The sequence below is a fragment of the Haliotis cracherodii genome, unplaced genomic scaffold, assembly GCF_022045235.1.
Source record: "Haliotis cracherodii isolate W230 unplaced genomic scaffold, xgHalCrac1.p SCAF_1, whole genome shotgun sequence".
NCBI classification, from domain to species: Eukaryota; Metazoa; Mollusca; class Gastropoda; order Lepetellida; family Haliotidae; genus Haliotis; species Haliotis cracherodii.
The window spans coordinates 69,877,942-69,895,460 of NW_027266264.1; the positions used below are offsets into that span (position 1 = coordinate 69,877,942).

Below are 17,519 nucleotides of genomic sequence, written 5' to 3' on the forward strand. Positions count from 1 at the left end.
TCACAGGTAGGTAGAGATTGTTTCCTTGTTGAGGTTCCGTGAATGTCTCTGTCTGATGGCGAGTGCGCAGAAAGCGAGGCCACATGACGCCATAGCGGCCATAGTACTGACCACAACCCCATCGTATGTGTTGGTGATATCCTTCACAGTACCTGGAACATGGAGGAAACTGTTTTAGGCATTTAGGTTTGTTTGTTTGTTTGTTGTTTTACGCCGCACTCAGCAATATTCCAGCTATATGACGGCGGTCTGTAAATAATCGAGTCTGGACCAGACAATCCAGTGATTGACATCATGAGCATCGATCCACGCCATTGGGATCGATGACATGCATCAACCAAGTCAGACAGTCTGACCACTCGATCCCGTTTGTCGCCTTTTACGACAAGCAAAGTCGCCTTTTACAGCAAGCATGGGTTGTTGGAGACCTATTCCACCCCGGATCTTCACGGGTCTAGGCATTTAGGCTTTACAACAGATAGATTCTCTAGGTTTAGGGAATTTGAAGATATCCCAAGTTTGTGGTAAGTGACATAATGAATGCTTAATACTGCTTAAGCACTTTAAATGGCTTCTAGAAAGGATAAAGCTAATATCTATGATGAAACTTTAACATTTTCATAGTGTCAAAACCAAGACACAAGCGTTGACGGATATCCTTCAAATTTGAGAATTTCAATTTCATGAAGAGCATATACTATAACTTCATTACAATTCCACAAATCAATTCTTAAACCACAGCATGACAACATCCCACATGCCTTACCTGCTATAGGGCCTCCCAAGAACGCCCCCAAACCGCATATCGTCTCACCATAGCCTACAGCTGATGCGTAGCGTTTGGGTCCTGCTATTTCGAACATGAGGGAAGGGTAGGCCACTGAGCAACACCCAAGGGGGATGCCATAGCACACGACAGCGGCGACCAGGCTGGGGTAGGTGTTCGCCCATACTAGGGGTAGCAGGCTTATGGCGAGTACTATGCACATAGTGGCAAACACAGTCACTTGTGATACCTTCACCAAGGGTCTGACGAAGAGGTAGAGGAATCGCCCTCCCAAACTGCTCAGCCCAATAAGGGAGAGCAGATAAGACCCGGTTTTGGCGTCAAATCCTTTAGACATAGTCATATCAACAAAGAAAAAGTTTATTGACGGCAGGAGACTCATTAGAATAAACAGGGATATTCCTAACACAATGAACCCAAAGTCTTTAAATAACCCTAAGTTAAGGGTTTCTATGAAAGGCTGTTTCTTCGGTTTTATGTCTTTCATTTCAGAAGCGGTGGGGATTTTCCGCTGGCATTCTTCAGTATTGGTCATCTGTAAACTACTCATTATTTCTCCATTGTGGTCTTGTTGGCTGTTGCTATTGTTCTCATGGTCATCAACGTATGTCACATTGTCATAGGCTAGCGAATTGTTCTCTGTCTGTGGTGGTTCTCGTGCATCAGTGACAACGGTTTTCCCGTCCCTTATGTCACTAATGTTGCTATTTTCAATCTTGAGTTCCTTGTCCTGTTGGATGTCTCTGCTTAGCATGGTCAGGACCATTCCAATAGGACATGCTTGGAGCATGATGCCGCCCAGGATGAGGAAGCTGCCTCTCCATCCAAACATATCCATCAGAGCTGAGTTGAGGAAGGGGAAGATGAGAGAGCCAAAGCCTGGACCTATACTGACAACAGTGAGCACCTGGTACCGTCTTTTGTCAAACATCAGTCCTGTCACTGTGTAGGGTACCACAGTGAACGTACAAAGACCACATCCTGCAAAAGGTGAGAGGGCGAGTGAGTGAGTATTCCATTTATATTATCAAGTGTCAGCTTAATATGGGAGTAAAGCCCGAACTGAGGCAGGTCCAAGACGCTTACCACTTTGATGAATCATACGAACACGGGTATGGTGCTGACAAACATATAGTCCGTCAACCATCATTTTGGCTCCCGTTTTTTTTTACCATTTTCCCCATTAAACACAAAATCATGGTCGGTTATTATCGAATAATAACCACTGACCTAACTTGACATTCTAATTTTTATAGAAACATCATCAATCTAAACGGGATTCGAACACCCGATCATCGGGTTCTGGCGTGATCAAGGGGCGCAACTCTGCACAGCGAATTGCGGCACCTGAGACGACGGGGCCACACGTGTCACCGGTAGGGCGAGTGGAATGAAAGAGGTAGTATTAAAGCTATGACACAGTGACTGAACAAACTACGGCTTAATAAAGCAAAGCATCAGCCAAGAGACTATTAATTGACCTCAAAATTACAAAAAAAGGAACAATTGTTTTAATCAACCCTTCAGTTGAATCAGTTATGTTCTTAAATGTTATTGTAAAGTAATTGTTTGAGATACGGGCATTCCAAGTTGCTGTGAAAATATTCGAATTTGTATAACACGATGTTTTCTTTGTTTGTTGTTACGCCGCACACAACAGTATTTCAGATATATGACGGCGATCTATAAATAATCGAGTCTGGACAAGAGAAGCGAGTGATTGGCATCAAAGAGCATCGATCAACGCAATTGGGACACGATGGCATGCATCAACTACGTCAGCGAGCCTGACCGCCCGATCCCGTCAGTCGCCTCTGAATTTCACTATCCACTCAGACACTAACATGTAAGGAGATTTTACTAACCAGTTAGTAAATATTTGCTAAGTAGACTAGTATAAGTGGCCTATCATAGTACAATTTACTAATAAGTTAGTTGAGATCACTATCCATCTTTCAAAGTATCTTCTTCTCATAATTTACGAAATGCAATTATAGTATATTTACTAAGCTTGTAGTCAGTTTCACTACACTTTAATAAATACTCGCTTCTTGGTTATTTTACGCTTCTTGGAAACAGCAGCTGAATACAATTTGCAAAACAAAAAGTAAATTACAAATGACTTAAACAATACGGATGAAAGATGACATATAATGATTTGCAGTTGCATATAAGGCTCAGACCGCTCGGATCCGATGTTTAATCGTTGAAATGGTCAGTTAATCAACTAGGCTGGGAGGTCTAACCTATTTAAACCATGGCTAACATTCATTCAAAGAACCCTAGCACCTACAATATTTAAACAACCTTGCTTTGATAACCGTATTCAAAAACATAAAACATACTCAAGAACGATTATCCCGCTCCGTTTAAGATATCAGCATGTACACATAACAACATGGTAGTTTCTTAAACAAATTTTAACAGCGATGGGAATAAAGATAACAAACAGCAGATATTGTTGGATACAGCGTATCCATTGCCGTGTATGACATTTGATAATAGACTATTCCCGATTTTGAGTTATTTTGCAATTCATCGTTCTCATTTGGAGCCAAACGGACTGTTGCTGCGAGAACACTGTGTGAGTCTGCCCTGCGTGATGCACGTGATATATGTACCGGAGCAAGGGCCTCGGTGTGAGTGAGTGAGTTTGGTTTAACGCCGCTTTTAACAGTATTCCAGTTATATCGCGGCGTGTCAGCTTAATGTGGGAGGAAAGTCTGAAGTGATGCAGGTCTAAGACGTTTACCACTTCGGTGAAACCCACGAACACGGGTATGGTGCTGACAAACCTAGAAACATAATCGGGGCGAACCGGGATTCGAACCCACTATCAAAGGTTCCTGGCGTGCCCAAGGGACGCAACTCTGCACAGCGAATCGCGGCGCCTTAGACGACTGGGCCACCCATGCCCCCCGCCTCGGTGTGAACTTCGCAGGTTCCCGAATCCCCTTGGCGAAATTGTTCCATCATCAAGCCATGGTTTAATTTTGGTTACGCAATACTACAAAAAGTAATTGACAGGTTAATAAAATAGACAAGTCTGGTTTTACACTGACAAACTAAACTCGACTCCCTTATCATTGGGAGCATGCATTGAAGTTCGTAACTGTGTCAGTCATGAAAAAATAACATTAACAACGTTATTAAGCCAGTATATTGCTAACACCAGAGACCATATATGGCCTGCTAACACTCTTTATCATCTCCTTGTTTCCTCAAAATGGCGAGCGCGACACTGACCAAAGCGGAAGCGATGAATGACACGTGGTCTTGACGCCGAAACTGAAATATGATACCCCGTCGTAGCGTACAGTCTACCAGGCAGGATAGTAAATTCGATGTTACACCCCCACACCCACCAACCCGACCACGCCATCCCCCTCCCTTAATTCACTGGACTCTTTCCTCAGTGCACAGGCAAGGGTGAAAAGTAGACTTTGACAAAGGCTAGTGGTCCCTCTTACGCCGTAAAGATGCCCATGCAGAAACTCGTCAATCTCTTTTTTATAACGCGAAAGCTGAAGTACTCAACCTGTTATTACTCCGACGGTGAAGACAAGGATCGGCAGAGAAGGGGCGAAGGCGCTGCCAACACACCCAATTCCCGCTAAGAGACCGCCGATAGTGGTCACATGACCTGCTCCAACTTTCTGGATCACTATCGTGGCCACCACACCTGAAACACAGATTTGTAAATGTATCATAATTAACCAAATGTCAGACAGATGGGGTGAATTATGTTTTCGGTGATTTTTTAGTTTTGAAAATATCACTTTCCAGCAATGCCATTGGTCTATAAATGAATGACGACGGAACTACTTTATTCACATATCCATTCCCAATTAGACGATGCAATCTGACCGTGCAATCTTTTCACAGGGAAGTGCTACCATCAGAGACCATATCATAGTCTATTATATGGTCTCTGCTATTACACATCAACATTTTTATACATATTTGGTACTTTCTTATAGGTGGTCTGGCGAACAAGTGCAAACATTATTTTCTATTCTGCTGTTTTAAATAAATGCAAATTCAAAAACATGATGTTGATCATGATGTTGAACTTGCATTTATTTAAAACTTTCATCAAATTAGATTACTCTATGAATACACCTACAACTATTCAATATAATATCATTGGCCACAAAATACTTGATACTTTGATAATCTACTCTGTAGAAATGTCTTTTGAACCCATACACAAACCTAAACACGGTCCTTGTCCCCAAACATGACATGTTTAGGCCTAAACATATTGAGAATTGTGTTTTACACCTTTACGGGTTTAGGGTCTAAATGTGGGAAGGACCCTCACCCGTTCGTTTTAAGTTGGTGATATATGCGGTATACAAGTGCCTGTGAATCTGATTTCAATATATATTATACATCGTATCCATATTTGACTTATTACCAAATTATATGTACTTTTTTTAAACATAATTATGTTTAAACATGTTCAAATTCAAGACATGTTCAAACGTTTAAGATGTCTCAGTTCTAAAATGTTTAAACGTGTCTTAATTCTAAACATTTTTAAACGGATTAAAATTCTAAACATGTTTAGATAATGGGGATGTTGTGTTTAGGTGGTGTTTGGGCTGTGATAGCCCATTTCCTATGTTTAGATCCTTAAACGTGTTTAGATATAACACACCAAATATGTACGCCGTTAAGGATGCAAACAAATCCCTAAACATGTTCAAACTTCTCTTGTATGTGCTTACTTTCTAAAAACATTTTTTGAGCAACTTCAACGTTGTTGACAAGAAATTGACAAACATGGAATTGTGTGCTCTATGTCTTACTTTAGGATAATGAAATGTAAATGTTTAAATCTGCATAATGTACGTAGTTCCTTTGGAGTGTAACGTCAAACACACATGTTTATGATTTGCCACTTTCATTTTATCTTTTAATTATACATGAGTACTTTACTTGAACAATATGGAATATATTTGCATTGATAATGACGCCTAACGTGCGCGCGTCCTGTCATATTAAAATCTACGAATAACCTAGCTACTTTTATATCGAATCAAGACGTTATTTACATGGTTAAACAGTTTCTTATGATACAACTTGAAATTATGTTGAACAAAATATTTCATGTCACTAACGAAAATAAGTTGAGATTTAATATTAATCACTACTCATGTCGTCTTTCCTCGACGTCGTGAAAGACAAATACAAGCCCTAACGTCAAACCAAACACTGTCACATTTTCTTTAATTAATTTCAGGATAAGAATGATGGTGCAACATGAGGCAAATCACAGGGGAATTTGGGAATCTAAATTTACATGTTCGTAAGGCCATCCATTTCTCTATTATACGATTTCATAATTTATTATGATTTGTGATGATACCTAAAAGTATATGGCTGAATATCAATATCATCTTCCCGAGGCAAAAGAGTTAACTGACTTTAAAAGTCCAGTTTCCACCCTTGCCGAACTTTGCTGGAATTTTCCTGGGCTCGATCGTAGCACCACCAGTGGCTATTACCAGTTATATTCCTTTTAAGCCTGTCCTGTGGAGCAATCAGATTCCATTTCTCGTATCACTTGTGTTTGCTTCACACAAAATGGTGGCACCCAGTCAGGGCTATCTGATCGATAATCAAGATCTATATTGTGATAAAACGGGTCTTACATCGCGATATGCATCAAATCATGTGAGCACCTTGATTAAAAACATGAAAAGATTTGGAAAATATCTGCTGACAACGAGTTGGCGGTGCACATGCTTTGCAAATCCTGCAATCGACCGAAATCTGCACCACAGTTTACGAAACGGATTTCGATTTCATTGCGCGATTTTGATTGGACTATGCATAGACTGGTTAGCCCAGCCAAAATTTAACTCCATAATTCCAGCCTAGTTTGGCCAGGGTGGAAACTGGACTTTTAAAGTCAGTTAACTCTCTTGCCTCGGGAAGCTGGGCACTGCAGGCAGGGTGGGTGAACATTCCCCAGGCCACAATTCGGGATCTGATTGCTTCCACGGGACGACGATGCAAGTCATTTTGGACTCTAATGGTGGCCACACATGATATTGAAAACAGATTACCTTGTTCTACTGTTCTTTGTGTGCCATATGGATCCTGGGTCAATGAAAATGATGTGCGCCAATTTTGAACAATCGATTATCATCTGCTGATTATTTATATGTTATATGATATATAAAAATACGAGGGGTGTTCATTAAAGATTTCCCCTGACCCACTTCCGATGGACCTAGTGGAATGAAACTTGGCATATGTATTAGTCTTTGTCCACATAGGAACCACCAAGAGTTACACACTTCTCCCTACGTTTTATGCAACTATGGAGACCTCGCTTGTAAAAGCCCTCATTTTGCGTCTCAAACCAGGACTTGACTTCAGAAATCAGTGTTTCATCATCTGTGAAACGGTTTCCCTTCAAAAATGACTTCATGGTTGGAAAGTGGTGGAAGTCAGATGGTGCAAGGTCAGGAGAGTAAGGAGGATGTGGAAGGATTTCATTGCCACAAGACAGCGCCTCTGTCTGGGCAACATGAGAGTTGTGTACTGGAGCATTGTTTTGCAGGAGACGGACACCCTTGGTCAGCATGCCACGCCTCTTAAGCTTGATAGCGTCCCGCAATTTCCGAAGCAGTGAAGCATAATAAGCTCCTGTAATTGTGGTACCCTTTGCCAAGAAATCCATCATCATTACTCCGTGCTGGTCCCAAAACACCGTGAGCATGACCTTGCCTGCAGAGGGTTGGACACGTGCATTCTTTGGGGGTGGTGACTCCACATGCTTCCATTGCATCGACTGAACTTTAGTCTGAGGATCATAGTGATGGACCCATGTTTCGTAAGTCTGTCAAAAAGGTTTGCCTGTTTTTTTTGGCACATGTCCAAAAGATCCTTTGAACAATTAACTTGTTCCTGCTTTTGGAAAGGTGTGAGCAACCTTAGAATCCATCGTGCAGACACCTTATGCATGTTCAAATTGTCATGGATGATTTTTTCCACAGACCCTACACTGATCTTGACATCTTGTGCTAACTGGCGAACAGTTATACGTCGGTCTGCCAAAATGGCGGTCTCCACTTGATGGATTGTGTCCTCATCAATGGCTGAATGGGGGCGACCAGGAATGGCAGCTGTTTCCACAGATGTCCGACCACACTTGAACTGGCGATGCCAGTGTTTAACAACGTCATATGATGGGGCATCTTCCCCATAAGTTGCTTTCATTTCATCGAAAGTTTCTTTTGGTGTGCGACCTTTCAAATATTAAAACCTAATCACTGCTCGGTATTCTACTGGCTCCATTGTCACACCCTACTCGATCATAACACCTGTAAAAGTGGTAAGATTAATAGTTCGGTGCTGCAAATTCAGACATAACCCATAGATACATGTGTCATTACACATGTGAAATTTCAACCAAATATGATAACCCTAAATGGTTAAGGGGAAATCTTTAATGAACACCCCTCGTACATCTGAATTCATTTTGCGTGTCTTTTTTTTGCAGAGTATCCGCAATTTCTCGTAGTGAATTTATTATTACGCATTATATAACGTTGAACAAAATCTTTCTCATGTCATTAACGAGTTAAGTTAATCCCTACAGCCATGCCGTCTTTCTCCGACGCGAATTTTTTATCGTTACACATGATAAAATTTATCTTACTGGCCAGTCCCGTGTTGTGAAAAAACCTATACCGTCGGTCGACCAGCCTGTACGAACATGACGTCTTTTTTGACGTCTTCTGCTTGTCACGTCATACTGGATCTTGTTCAATGTTCAAGCCCAACCCCATGGTCAAAGCGACTCCGTCAATTTGGACTTGTTATATTTGCTGTGTTTCTCGGGGTAAATGTGCCACTTCTAATTTGTTACTAAATTTGCTTTCAGAATTACGCACCACGGGTATGATTGAATACCAAGGCTCAAAATTAACTGTTCTCGAATAATCACTATTTATCCCACCGTGCAAACTTTTGTAATGTTCTAACTTAGCGCTATTGGAGTGACTGCATCCGTTGAATAATCTCCCACCTGTTCCAAACACAAGTCCGGTGCACACAGACTGGAGGAGGGATGCCATGGCTCGTGAGGACTGGAAGGTGTCCAGGATCTCCACAAACAGAACACCCAGACCCACTAGGAATCCAAAAACTAGGAACATCATGAAGACGAGACATCCCGCCACCACACACTTCTTGACATCGACGGTCGTGAGGCTTCTTTTCCTGGATCTGTAATCAACACCAGTATAACTATTTACATAATATCATCAGTGGGTCCAAAGGTTTTAAGAAGTGAGTGAGTGAGTCTGGTTTTACGCCGCATTTAGCAATATCCAGCAATGTCACGGCGGGGGACACCAGAAATGGGCTTCACATATGGTACCCATGTCGGGAATCGGACCCGGGTTTTCGGCGTGGCGAGCGAACGCTTTAACCACTAGGCCAGTTAAGTAAGTGAAACTATGCGAGTCATGCTTTGGTCATAACGACGTTATCCTTCGCCATGTGGACCATCTCCGTGTCTTGTTATCTACACTGTAGATATCGCTGCAATGAAATTACATCACAATGCTTTGCAGACCATTGTGACGCCATTGGTTACCATGACGTCACAATCAAATGACATCACTAATTGCTCTGCTACTGAAGCTGTTAGCAGTACTTTTTTACACGGAAGACACTGCTAATTACTGTCAACAAACTGAAAAAGCTGGAAGAATGATGTTGGATGATAAATAAAATCTCACCCTTGTGTCTTTTGATATCAAATATATCAAGCCTCGGAATTTTTCCACTTTTATCAACTCGTGTTGACATACTGGATATCAAAAGACACTCGGGTGAGATTCTCTATATATTACTCAAAAGAAGTTAAAGAAAACCCTATTTTGCATATCCCTAAAGTTATTCTGCCATGGCTGATTGGTATTACAACACAGCCTTCCAATTGTGGTTGTTCTTCAACTTAAGCTTGTTTTGAGAGGTAGACTTTGCTCCAGGATTTGACTCTCAATCACTTACCCTTCTTGAGACCTTGTTGTCATTTCGTCGGGTGGTTTCGGTGTATAATCTGCTCCGGTTACCGAAGTGGTAACATTCAAGTTGCTGGTGTGTCGTGGGCCTCCTCCGGAATCGTCTCTATGCGACATACTCGACAGCAACTACGCCCTCCGCCACTTGTATTATATACTTTCCGTACAAATCGTTGCACAAGACGTAGTAACGTTGACTCAGTGCTCATTAAAGAGAATACATTCATGGCGGTATGCGGGGGACACTAGCGCGTGTGCGACAATACCACCATCCACGTTTAAGTGAAGCAGGTGTGTTACAGCACATCCTAGCACATGCCCCCGTGTGTATGTCAACATTACACACGAGGCGTTAAGGTTCTAAAGTGAATACAAATTCCAGTCTACTTTATAAAACTGAAACTACAAATATCGAACTTGAAGCAAGTATTACGTGACATTCTATTACACCCATATATACTCATCACCAAAAAAACACAAACCATAGAGTGAGTGAGTGAGTGAGTTGGGTTTAACGCCGCTTTTAACAGTATTCCAGTTATATCACGGCGTGTCAGCTTAATGTGGGAGGAAAGCCCGAAGTGATGCAGGTCTCAGACGTTTACCACTTCGGTGAAACCCACGAACACGGGTATGGTGCTGACAAACCTAGAAACATAATCGAGACGAACCGGGATTCGAACCCACAATTATAGGTTTCTGGCATGCCCAAGGGACGCAACTCTGTACAGCGAATCGCGGCGCCTTAGACGACTTGGCCATCCGTGCCCCCAAGAACCATAGAAACATATAGAGAAGTACGTTAAGAAGTGATGTTTCCAATGTGTTCCAATTACAGTAAACTACGGTTATAACGAACTCAAAGGGACTACTAATTTTAGTTCGTTATAACCGTAGTTCGTTAAAAGCATATATACATCATAACTACAGCAGATAGTCGGGACAAAAAAAAAGTAAGTTCGTTATACCCGTCAGTTCGTTATAAGCGTGTTCGTTATAACCGTGGTTTACTGTAATGACAAAACTAAAATTCAGTCAAGTGTTACTACAGAGTGTCTTTATTCTTATTACAATATGCCGCATATGATTTCCAAACGTGAGACAAATGGTGCATCTCGAGTCATAGATCTATGACGTCGCATGTGATACATTCATTAGCGTCGGTTCTCGCAACATATCTGTAAGTTCGTTTGTGCATCGAACCAATCTTTTGAATATGTGCACTTATGCATATATTAACCAACATATATGGTATTCGCGTTTCCGTTGTGGGACTCGGACTTACTACATGAGATAGCACAGGTCCTGTTGGTCTGATAGAGGGCTCGTGTATCCTCAGTAGGTATACACAGACCTCGGACTTACTACATGAGAGAGCACAGGTCCTGTTGGTCTGATAGAGGGCTCGTGTATCCTCAGTAGGTATACACAGACCTCGGACTTACTACATGAGAGAGCACAGGTCCTGTTGGCCTGATAGAGGGCTCGTGTATCCTCAGTAGGTATACACAGACCTCGGACTTACTACATGAGAGAGCACAGGTCCTGTTGGTCTGATAGAGGGCTCGTATATCCTCAGTAGGTATACACAGACCTCGGACTTACTACATGAGATAGCACAGGTCCTGTTGGTCTGATAGAGGGCTCGTATATCCTCAGTAGGTATACACAGACCTCGGACTTACTACATGAGAGTGCACAGGTCCTGTTGGTCTGATAGAGGGCTCGTGTATCCTCAGTAGGTATACACAGACCTCGGACTTACTACATGAGAGAGCACAGGTCCTGTTGGTCTGATAGAGGGCTCGTGTATCCTCAGTAGGTATACACAGACCTCGGACTTACTACATGAGAGAGCACAGGTCCTGTTGGTCTGATAGAGGGCTCGTGTATCCTCAGTAGGTATACACAGACCTCGGACTTACTACATGAGAGAGCACAGGTCCTGTTGGTCTGATAGAGGGCTCGTATATCCTCAGTAGGTATACACAGACCTCGGACTTACTACATGAGATAGCACAGGTCCTGTTGGTCTGATAGAGGGCTCGTATATCCTCAGTAGGTATACACAGACCTCGGACTTACTACATGAGATAGCACAGGTCCTGTTGGTCTGATAGAGGGCTCGTGTATCCTCAGTAGGTATACACAGACCTCGGACTTACTATATGAGAGAGCACAGGTCCTGTTGGTCTGATAGAGGGCACGTGTATCCTCAGTAGGTATACACAGACCTCGGACTTACTACATGAGAGAGCACAGTTCCTGTTGGTCTGTTAGACGGCTCGTGTATCCTCAGTAGGTTCGTACAGACGTTAGACGATTACTACATGAGTCCCTTTTGGTCAGGCAGATGATTAGTGTCTGCACATCTGACTTCAGAATCCGTACACTTTTGGCACATCTGATATATTATGTTTTTAGGTTTTTCCAGGTCTATACCTGTAACAATCCGAAAACACGTCTTACATGATTATTTAATCGTTAAATGCAAAATCTGTCATGCATGCGGCTGGCTTGATGTATCCTGCAGCCTGCAAATGAATTGAAGTTAACTAGAAAAAATATTTCATATACGTAGATCGAAGGTCAATATGTGTTCTGTTTATTTGTTTAACTCCGCTCTCAGCTGTATACCCACTATTTGACACAGCTGTAAATAATCAAGTCTGGGCGGAACAATCCTATGGTTGACATGGGCAACGCGACACGCCGTCCGGGTACAATGACACGCTGTCAACCATGTCCCCGATCCATTCTTACGACTAGGAAAAGTAGCTGACGACTTGTTGTAACAAGGAATCCCTGGTGAATGTCATTAAACTTACCCCAGATTCGCGATGTGAATAATGACACGAAGTATTGAAACTCCAAGGCAACACTTCCCAAGTCAAGTTCATCTCATTTAAGGGTTTTTCAAAAATTGCAGTCCGTATGTTATTTTTTAAATTGAAAATGGATTATATATTGAGAATGGTCATATCAAAATAACACATACAGAAACATTAGATATGACAGTATCCAAAATGTTGGATATATTCATAAGAGACACTTACACAAATCAATGGCAATAGTTTATCATCAAGTTGGATGGACAATGTATACGTGAAACAATGAATGTGATCGAGTTCAAGGTGCCCTATATTCATATAGGTTAACGACGAGTATATATATATATATATAAATATATATATATATATATATATATATATATAAATATATATATAGTAAGTTATTATAGTGAGGGTGTGTGTTTTTTCGCCGCATTTTTCCAGCATAATCACGGCGGGTGTCACGAGAAATGGGTTTACCGCATTGTATGAAATTGAAAAAAAGCAGCGTCTGACACAATGTCTTAAGGGCCAGCATATTTCAAAAACTGTAGGCCCCGTGAAAAAATATCTGTCGGCCCAAACATCTTGGCTGAACCAGGGAGACATACTCTTGCAATATAAATTACGAAACACAACTAGTCAACCAGAAGCTTTTACTGTTTTACTATCACACCGAGTACCCAAACACTCTGTGGTGAGACATGAAGCCCGCAATTATCAAGGACATTATCAGCTTGTAAAACATCTTTGCTACCACATGTTATGCACCATTTGTAAGGTCTAATCCTCCCACTGTTTATAAATATGAAAGTTATGTTTATCACATTACTTGAAAAATGTTTAATCAATAATTACATAATAAACTTCAAGCCGTAAGGGCTTGCTGGAATTTAAAACTATCGGTCCGAGAATAAATGTGTCGGTGTCGGGCCTACGGGCCGATGTCTATTTCGAACACTGAAAAAATTACAGAATCTTCAGCGCTGATATATCTACATGATTAAAATGACCTATATGGTATATAGGTTTGGTATATAAACTGAACAATCCATCGATCATGGTTTTGATAATGATTGCTCTGTATTGCCTTCCCAGCGCAAGAGGTTTCTCCTCAAATCACATATTTACAATATCCCGGGTAATGAACAGGTCACAAGCAGAAATCACTCTCTACAAGAAGTCATCTTTCTGTACAAGGTGGTATTTCCGTCCTCCTAGGTGGATGTAGGATGCACACGGAAGTCTTATCACTGTAAGCGAGTATGGTTTTACGCTGTTTTTTGGCAAATATTCCAGCAATATCACTGTATTATATGTGAGTTTCCTCCTTCCCAGTGTTCACACAGAACTAAGCACCATCACAGTTCAGTCGTAGGTCTGTTGGGATCGTCGGCAAAGCGGACAGTCAGATCGACTGTCCTTGACTTTGACCTCGTCACGGCTGCTGATAAGAAGAGTGGCACACTGGCGAGGACGAGCGCACCCACCGCTCCACACTCCAGGAAGAAGGCCCACCCCAGGGACGTGGAAACACTCCACTGCTTCACTGCATAGATGAGGGCTCCGACGCCGATCTGGATAGCTAGGAACACAACAGTTGTATGGGATAACCCTTCTCTAAGTTGAGGGAATGTAGCGAATGTTTTACACCAGTCAGCAATATTTCAGCTATATCACATTTTCCCGAGGCAAGGGAGTTAACTAACTAAAAAAGTCCAGTTTCCACCATTGCCGAACTCGACTGGAATTATGGAGTTATATTTTGGTTGGACTAACGAGTCTATGCATAGTCCAATCAAAATCGCGTAACGAATTCGACATACGGTTCGTTAACTGCCGTGCAGATTTTGGTCGATTGCCGGATTTGCAAAGCATGTGTACCGCCCATTCAGCGTCGACAGATATTTAACAAGTCTTTTCATTTGTTTTATCAAGGTGCTCACGTGATTTGATGTACTTCGCGAAGTGAGACACGTTTTATCACAATATAGATTTTGATTATCGATCAGATCGGCTTGACAGGGCGCCGCCATTTTGTTTGAAGCAAAATGCAAGTGATATTAGAGGTGGAAGCTGATTGGTCAACAGGAGGGCCAGAGAAGGGACACAGGCCCTGGCGCTACGATTGAGCCCAGAAACTTTATCCTAGTTCGGCAGGAGTGGGAACTGGACTTTTACAGTTAGTTAACTCCCTTGCCTCAGGAAGATGGCTATATCACGGCGATATTTTAATAGTCGAGTCTGGGCCTGGCAAACCTTATGTCGACAGCTTGAGCACCGTGAGAACGTAACCGGCTCATCCTCATTCGTCGACTCTTAAGACAAGCATTGGGTACTTCGGGCCATTTCGCCAAAGACTGAAAATCTATTTAATTAACTTCAGCGCTGCTTCAGGGACCCAGATATCTGAGCACATCCAACACACATGTGTCGGTGAACGAACTTACAGGTGACACAACACATATGTGTCAGTGAACGAACTTACAGCTGACACAACACACATGTGTCGGTGAACGAACTTACAGCTGACACAACACACATGTGTCAGCGAACGAACTTACAGCTGACAAAACACACATGTGTCGGTGAACGAACTTACAGCTGACACAACATACATGTGTCGGTGAACGAACTTACAGCTGACACAACATACACGTGTCGGTGAACGAACTTACAGCTGACACAACACACATACGTGACGGTAAACGTGCCAACAGCTGATGACAAACCAATTCGTCAGTGTCCATCTACACTTCTTAGTATTTCTCAAACTGAGTAAAAAAGGTATGCAACACAAAGTAATATCTGGCTTAGCTGAAGGGCCTCGACAATAACTGTTTAACAGAGTAAACGTTGCTACAGGTGGATAGCCCAATTGATACCGTCCAGGAAAACGATCCTGCCTCTCAACGGCCAGCTCCGCTAACGAAGCCTGTGACAAAACGTAAGGTAAATGTTGGGTACCTGCTATGAGGACTAAGGTTCCAGGAACGAGGCTGAGCCTGGGACGAGGGGCCCTGGCGTTGATGACGGACGTCACAAAGGCCACAATGGTGAACAGAAGCCCGGAGGCGGTAGTGGCCTGGACGGCGTGGAACCAGCCTAGCAAAACAATCCAAGAAAAACAGGGGAGGTGAAATGAGGTTAACGTCGCGGCCAATATCATTGCATTTCTATAGCGACGTGCATGAACGTGTGTGAGCGTGCGTGTGTGTCTGTGTGTGTTTGTTTGTGTGTGTGTGCATACGTGCGTGCGTGTGCGTGCATACGTGCGTACGTGACAGTGTGTGTGTGTCTGGGGGGGGGGGGGGGGGGGGTAGTCGGGGTGTGTGGGGGTGTGCGTGCGTGCATGCGTGCGTACGTGCGTGTGTATGCGTGCGCGTGTGTGTGCGTGCGTGCGTGCGTGTGTGTGTGTGTGTGTGTGTGTGTGTGTGTGTGTGTGGCTACTTGTACCAGTCCGGAACAAAGAGCAGCGTGCATAAGGACACTGTGCTGAACAATCTAACGCAAGCCTACTTATTTTCTAACAAACTATGTGTGTAATATTTTTTTTATCGCAATACCACTAACCTACTGTCCCAGGTTTATCTTTATTTGTACCACTTCCAAACCTACTTCGTTTACTTCTACCACCACTACTTTGATGGTTGGTGGGTTGGGGAACATGGACATCGACAAATCACGGAACAATCTAGACACACGCATGTACATCGGTATAAGTGTTGAAAAAGTTTTTTCTCATACTAACCGAATAATTTTTGTTTCTGCTTTTGGCAGTGGTGGACAATTCAACGTCATACCCAATGTCAGCCGTTTTTATCCAATTAAAAAAGTGTATATATGTACGTACAGTAAACTACGGTTATAACGAACCAAAAGGGACCATTAATTTTAGTGTTCCTTATAACCGTAGTTCGTTATAGGCACATACATGTATACTTCCTATATACAGGAAATGGACGGGACCCAAAAAACAGTTCCTAATATCCTTCAGTTCGGTATAAGCGTCTTTGTTATAAACGTAGTTTACTGCATTTGTTATAGCGAATCGTCAAACAGTTTCTTTTGACATTACGATGGTCGACTTTATACATAACTCGTTTATCTCTTTGTCGTGTTTTTCTCCGACTTGAACAAATCTGCAATCCAAATCTCTAATCCTCCATAACGACACTGTGGTAAGTTACCCTTTTGATGCCACAAAGGGGCGTTTTGTATGTTTTCTTGAACCTTATGTTTTTTATCGCGTCTTTCTCGTACTCTACAATTTCGTGAAAATAGGAATCTTGCATGTCAACATTTATAGGTGTTGCTTCTTTCTCTCTGCAACTACGGCGCGATGGAGTCTTGTACGTCAACAGTTTATATGTCGTCTGCCACCTGACCTCACAACTCAACACACGCATAACGGACACTAGTTTATATAATCCATGTTTACTCTCGAGCATACACTTCCTTTACAGTAATGAGGAGTCATGCACTTTACAACCAGACCATTATTATTATTATTATTATCATTATTACGATGATGATGATGATGATGATATTATTATAATATGTCAATCCAACCAATAAAATGTGCCAATTTTACGGGAAAGATACTTTCCAGATTAACGAGGGTAAACTCTGATTGAAACTGTAGATGATGAAGACCTTTGAAAACTTACCAGTGAGCTGCACCTCGCCCACCAGGAAGGACACACACGACCTCCCAACACAGACCTGCCACAACCCGAAGTCCACTCCACTGACCACCAGCCAGTATGGGCTGCAGAAGCTGACGATGTGCGCCAGCAGGCCAGCAAGCAGCATCACACTCCCCACCGCAGACAATTTGGCCACCATCGT

The 17,519-nt window shown here is 42.4% G+C and overlaps 2 protein-coding genes across 2 annotated transcripts; both read right to left on the bottom strand.

Annotated features, from left to right (window-relative positions):
• LOC139468004 (monocarboxylate transporter 6-like) lies at window positions 1–9,954 on the bottom strand. The gene is made up of 5 exons (XM_071249656.1): window positions 9,827–9,954; window positions 8,835–9,034; window positions 4,326–4,469; window positions 767–1,768; window positions 1–152 (listed from the first exon to the last, which is right to left on the bottom strand). Exons 1-5 carry the CDS (start codon window positions 9,952–9,954, stop codon window positions 1–3), a joined length of 1,626 nt encoding a protein of 541 aa, XP_071105757.1.
• A 3,798-nt stretch (window positions 9,955–13,752) lies between these two features.
• Window positions 13,753–17,519, bottom strand: LOC139468012 (uncharacterized). Its single transcript, XM_071249666.1, has 3 exons — window positions 17,339–17,519; window positions 15,636–15,773; window positions 13,753–14,253 (listed from the first exon to the last, which is right to left on the bottom strand). The coding sequence occupies exons 1-3, from the start codon at window positions 17,514–17,516 to the stop codon at window positions 14,030–14,032; spliced, it is 540 nt and encodes a 179-aa protein (XP_071105767.1). The 5' UTR covers window positions 17,517–17,519; the 3' UTR covers window positions 13,753–14,029.

Coding starts and splice junctions, on each gene's coding strand:
- LOC139468012 (XM_071249666.1), bottom strand. CDS start 17,516: ATGGTGGCCAAATTGTCTGCGGTGGGGAGTGTGATGCTGCTTGCTGGC. Junction 15,774..17,338: donor GGGCGAGGTGCAGCTCACTG/GTAAGTTTTCAA, acceptor TTGTTTTGCTAG/GCTGGTTCCACGCCGTCCAG. Junction 14,254..15,635: donor AACCTTAGTCCTCATAGCAG/GTACCCAACATT, acceptor TTGTGTTCCTAG/CTATCCAGATCGGCGTCGGA.
- LOC139468004 (XM_071249656.1), bottom strand. CDS start 9,954: ATGTCGCATAGAGACGATTCCGGAGGAGGCCCACGACACACCAGCAAC. Junction 4,470..8,834: donor CGGACTTGTGTTTGGAACAG/GTGGGAGATTAT, acceptor TCTGTGTTTCAG/GTGTGGTGGCCACGATAGTG. Junction 153..766: donor CTTGGGAGGCCCTATAGCAG/GTAAGGCATGTG, acceptor TCCATGTTCCAG/GTACTGTGAAGGATATCACC.